General features: G+C 39.9%; 1 protein-coding gene across 1 annotated transcript; it reads left to right on the top strand.

Moving 5' to 3' along the window:
• Positions 1-602: 602 nt before the first annotated feature.
• LOC145343366 (UDP-glucuronosyltransferase 2A1-like) lies at positions 603-1,235 on the top strand. Its single transcript, XM_080189581.1, has 2 exons — positions 603-811; positions 902-1,235. The coding sequence occupies exons 1-2, from the start codon at positions 603-605 to the stop codon at positions 1,233-1,235; spliced, it is 543 nt and encodes a 180-aa protein (XP_080045707.1).
• The last annotated feature ends 4,491 nt before the right edge of the window (positions 1,236-5,726 follow it).

Genomic DNA, 5,726 nt, shown 5'->3' with positions numbered 1-5,726 from the left:
ATCCTGTGTACTACAACTTCACGTTCTTTTGTCCTGAGAGTTTGGTACATAACAGACAACATAGACATAGAAACATAGAAAATAGAAGCAGGAGTAGGCCATTCGTTCCATGTTGTAGCATGCATACATTATCAATAAACTGCCTTAAAATTGAGGATTGCACTGCATTAGAACACTGGAATTTCAGTCCTAGAGCCCAGATTCCAACATAGCTCAAAGAGACAAACACTGATATAAAGAAAGAACAGAATTATGTTTAACACATCAAGTTTCAAGTTTAACACATCATCAGTTCATTGAACTTCTTTCCTCTTCATATATTTCTGGTATTCTCTGCTTCTATTTCAGATTACAATTGTTTGTAAGTTTTTTATTATTATCTAATTGTGCCCAGCTTGTTGAAAGTCTTCTGGGAACAGTTGCGTTACTCCTCTTTCCTACCCTTGCTGAAAAATAACCTGGTGTTTGCATGAAATTCATTATTCCAGCATTATTTTGAAATATGTTCAACTGTGATCTGTTTCAGGTATTGCTCTGGTTTGCCTTTTATTCGTTGGCTGGAATGATGCCGTGTCTTCTGGAAATTTGACTTTTATTATGAGATGAGAGAAGAATTTGAACATCCAATGGAAGCCAACCACTGGGTGAATGCAAAAAATATTATTGAGGAACTGATTAAACAGGGTCACAATGTGACTGCTCTGCTGAGCAAAGTTTCAATCTTTGGGCCACATAATCAGCCAGCAAGAATGAAGACTGAAATCATGGAGCTTCCATATGGAGTAGAGGCAATGATTGATAGCATGCTACAGTTGTGGATGCATGAGAAGTCCCTACAGTCTTTCTGAAAGCTCTTTGAAATAATTAAAATCATTATGGCTGATGTAGCCACTGTTAACAGGCAACTCTGCAACGCTGCATTGAGGAATGAGGAGTTAATGGAAAAACTGAGACAATCAAAGTATCGTGTCATCCTTGCTGATCCAGTAACTGTTGGAGCTGTATTGCTGACTTCCCAGCTCAATGTTCCTTTTGCCTATACCCTCAGATTCTCCCCAGCTTCTGCAATGGAGAGACAGTGTGGTCAATTTCCAGCCCATCCTTCATATGTATCCACTATCTTGTCAGAGCTGAACAGCTCCATGACCTTCTCCCAATGGATAAACAACCTACTCTCTCAAAACACACAGGATTATTTCTTCTCCACATTTTGGGGGAAATGGGATTTATATTAGAGTGAGATTTTAGGAAAGATTTCAGCTCTTCAACTGTGTATTAATTTTTTAAATGTACAATGTAAGTATACAAGGGTAAAAAGCGATTATTCCATGATGTAATAAGCTAATATTGTTTGACTCAATGTTCCTATGAAATAGCAAACAGATATGCAAGAGGATCTTGTAAATGTCACGGAAAATGTTGCAAATGTAAGCCAGCTTCAAGATACTTTGGTTTAGATTTTCCTCTCCACGAGTTTTATAAAACTATCAAATTGCAGGAGGAATGCCATCCCCATACCCCAAATGATTTAATGATCTTGGGTAGGTATTATTTCCACCCTTTCTGGAGGATACTTAAGAAATCATAGAAACCCTACAGTGCAGAAAGAGGCCATTTGGCCCATTGAGTTTGCACTGACCATAATCCCACCAGGTCTCACCCCCATATTGCTACACATTTACCCACTACGCATCTCAGGACACTAAGAGGCAATTTTAGCATGGCCAATCAACCTAAGTGGCTGTAACAGCAGGAGCTCCAGGGTTTCTGTTTTTTATTTATGGGATGTGGGTGTTGTTGGCCAGGCCAGCACTTATTGCCCATTCTTCTTGAATGCTTCTAAAGCCAAAGAAGACTTAAGGAAGTCAGAAGTTGGATCCTAGTGCACCGAGCATAGTGCCGAATCCTGTTATTGCAGCTTTCTTTATTTAACCTGAGGTTGAACTAAAAATTATTTTAAAACAGAAAGGGTGGGATTCTCAGCCCCTGAGACATGTTTTCCAGCAGTGGCTCGCCATTGGCTGCTGGCAGGATCTGATGGTTCTGCCAATGTCTTGCAGCTTTGGCGAGGATAAGAATTTGGCAGATATTGGGGCTCTTTGTGTCTGCATTGGTCTGAAAATGGCAAAATGTTGCATCTGAAAAGTTGTAGGAAGGTGAAGGGAGCGTGATAGTCTTTAGCAGGCATAGTTGAGAATTGGAATATTTAAAAGTGGTAAAACTTGTTCTGGTTTAATCTTAACAATGAAAAGATAGGGATTAATTTTTTATTCGGAAGTATGGGATTTTGATGTGATGACATTCATTTGAGAAAATGTACTATGACTCATTTTGAAGCAAGTAGAGAGTTAACCCATTCTGTCCCACACATGGATCTTTGTGTTTTAAGATTTTGTGGTAGCTTTCAAATAGTAAAATCATTAGCTTAAATCAAAATACAGCAGAGGGGAGAGAGAGCGTTCAGGCATTAGTGAAAAGTTACATAAGTAGAATGGGAGTGTGAGTTTAATGATTGGTAGATTGATGATAAGAAAGAGGTGAGAGAAATGATACAGTGGAATATATGAAGACTTAATGGAACAGGTAAGCGAGGTACAGATGAGATGAGGGAAATGAACAGAGTAATAAAAGAGGCTTTATGGAAGAGATGATAGTAGACAGAATAGGACAGGATTAAGGATGGGATTCATTTGGTGAATGCAGACAACAACAAGAGTAATAAAAAGAGACATTTAAAGGGATTCTGAGAAGGAAGACAGTTTAAATGATAGCTATGGATGAAAGAATAAGCTTTTAAAAAAAAGATAAAATAGATACTAGTGCACAGTTGAAAGCTCACGACACTTGGGATAATTCTTAACAAATGATGGTGTTAATCATTTGTTTAATTGATTAACAAATTAATTATTTTATTTTGATAAAGTAATTTAAGATAAAATAAATCACTGCGTGGAATCAAATTTAAAGGTTGATTTCTGTTTCAAAGATGTTATTATGTTGTAGAAGTCGGTAAGGAAAAGAGAATTTCCAAGGATCACAAGACTTTTTATGTGCAAAGACTTCTCATCAGGAAGGGGTAGGACAAATATTGGAGCCTTTTAACTATTGCAGGAATTTTGTGTACTTGCCAAACCTTTACAGAACCTGATTAAGGGAGGAAAGGCTAGTAGTGAGGAAATAGTATGGGCAGACACGGAAGCACAACCCTTTTCAGATTTAAAACAAACCATGACAAGAGCCCCAGCCCTTGGTCTACAGGATCTTATCAAGCTAGTTCACATTTTTTCACAGGAGTGTGACAGAGCACAAGCTGCAGTAGTAACCTAATGGCTTGGGGATAGATAGATTCAGTAGCCGGGGAATGCATTGATGTACAAGAGCTTTAGCATATGTCTCCTGGGCCGTGAAAATATGCAAGCCGCTTACCTTGATGGGAAAAATAATTCTCTACAGCCCACATAATCATTCAGTTTTTAGAAGCAGGGAGATAAAAGAGTTCCTGATGGAAGATATTCAAAGTGGGAGGCAAATCTTTTGCCAGGAGACAAATATGTAGAGATCAGCAGAGATGTAAGAGGAAATCCTGCAGGAGAGTTAACAGTGCAAGGAACAGAGCATCAATGTATAATGGAAGTGACAAAAGGAGTGAATGAAAGGTTAGCAAAGGGACCACTCACCAGAGAGGGAATGATTAATCTGTATGTAGATACCTGTAGCGCAGGAAGTATGTCAATGGCCAACCCCGTATGGCATTTTGGTATGATATGGTGAATGACGAAGGAACAGTGATCACAGGAGAACAAATCCCAAGGGACAATTCAGCACAAGTAGCACAGTTGTTAGCTTTGACCAGTGCTTTAGAATGGGGTAAAGAAAAATGAATAAATGTGTTCGCAGACGGCCGATACGCCTTTGGCATGGTTTATGACAGATTGGGGAAGAAGGGGATTCGTAAGATGTAGCGGGGTACACATCCAGCATGAACATCTGATCAGGAATTTACTTTGGGCAGCTCACAATTCCATAGAAGCTGCAGTAATAAAACTCAGGCCCATTAGATGATTTGCATCCAGACCTGAGCAGAAAACAGTAGAGCAGATAAGGCAGCTAAAAATCTGTTACAGCAGAATTTGGAAGGAATCCAAATAGCAAGTGTGGTAGCAACACAAACTAGGAAAGTCACAGATTTTGATGTGAAACAAATACAGGAATATGTGTCAAAGCAACAGAAACAAGAATGGCAAAAAACATGGAGAACAGAGTCCAGGTGTCATATGGAGAAAGGAAGGTAGAATAGCCTCAGAATAATGCAAGACCTTATTGGAGGCATACCATGGATTAGTGCACACGGGTCAGGACTGCATGTACAATCTTGTCAAAGGTGCCTGCAGTGCTCCCTAGTGGAATCGATTTGTCCCTGCAAAGTCAAAATGGGTAATCAAACATGTCCTAAAGGTCATGATGTGGATATGCCGGCGTTGGACAGGGGTAAACACAGTAAAAAGTCTGACAACACCAGGTTTCAGTCCAACCGATTTATTTGATAGTAAATTCACTATCTTTCAGGTTAGCCCCTTCGTCAGGTGAACGGAGAGTTCTGGCCTCAGACAGAGCATATAAAGCACAGACAGTTTACAGTAATCTAATCAGTAATCTGTAAACTGTCTGTGCTTTACATGCTCTGTCTGAGGCCAGAACTCTCCATTCACCTGATGAAGGGGCTAACCTGAAAGCTAGTGAATTTACTATCAAATAAATCGGTTGGACTGAAACCTGGTGTTGTCAGACTTTTTAATGGCCTAAAGGACCATGGGGAAAGTTACAGTTGGATTTTACAGGGCTCTTACCCAGAGTGCAGGGAAAGACCTGTTACCTGGTAATTATTGATCAGTTTAGTTGGTGGGTAGAGGCATTCCCATGCAGAGACGTTAGTCAAAACAGTGGCTTTGATATTAGTAAATGAGGTAACACCCAGGGAGGCTATGCCTCTTCACTTTCTCGAGGAGCAGGGTTAACCCCTTTTGAACTGATAATGCGAAGAGCAATGCACCTCCCAGAGGATGCAATATGGGGTGGGGTAGAACTTGAAATCAGCCAAAGTGCAGTGTTTCAGTGCACAAGAGATTTGATTGATCATTTCCATTCTCTTAAAATACAGGTGATTACTCCACGGCAGTTAAATTCAGATCAGAAAACCCACTTCACAGGGAAAGTTTTAAGAGAAACCTGTAAAGTATTGAGAATAAAGCAAGTATTTCACATACCATACCACCCCTCAGAATTTAGGAATGGTAGAGTGGATGAACAGGATATTAAAAAACAGTCTAGCCAATGCTGTTCTACAGGAAGTAAACAACTGGGTGCAGGCCTCGCCTGTAGTATCGTTACAACAAAGAACTACACTTTCTCAAGGAACAGGGTTAATCCCTTTTGAACTGATAATCCGAAGAGCAATGCACCTCCCAGAGGATGCAATATTGGGTGGGGAAGAATTTGAAATCAGTCAAAGTGCAGTGTTTCAACACACAAGAGATTTGATTAATCATTTCCATTCTCTTAAAATACAGGTGGTTACTCTACGGCAGCACAGAGACTGGACAAAACTAGCAGAGGAGAACACTCCTAAATTACAGGTATAAGGTAAAGGTGAAACTCATTTCAGACAGAAAAGAGTTGGGGGTGAGGTGGGGAGGCCCTCATAATGTAATAACTGTAGGACAAACATG

This window comes from Carcharhinus amblyrhynchos, chromosome 5 (genome assembly GCF_965287045.1).
Source record: "Carcharhinus amblyrhynchos chromosome 5, sCarAmb.v2.hapA, whole genome shotgun sequence".
Taxonomy (NCBI): Eukaryota; Metazoa; Chordata; class Chondrichthyes; order Carcharhiniformes; family Carcharhinidae; genus Carcharhinus; species Carcharhinus amblyrhynchos.
The sequence above is the reverse complement of the archived record's forward strand: the minus strand, read 5'-3'. Positions and strand labels throughout refer to the sequence as shown.

Coding starts and splice junctions, on each gene's coding strand:
- LOC145343366 (XM_080189581.1), top strand. CDS start 603: ATGAGAGAAGAATTTGAACATCCAATGGAAGCCAACCACTGGGTGAAT. Junction 812..901: donor ATGATTGATAGCATGCTACA/GTTGTGGATGCA, acceptor CACTGTTAACAG/GCAACTCTGCAACGCTGCAT.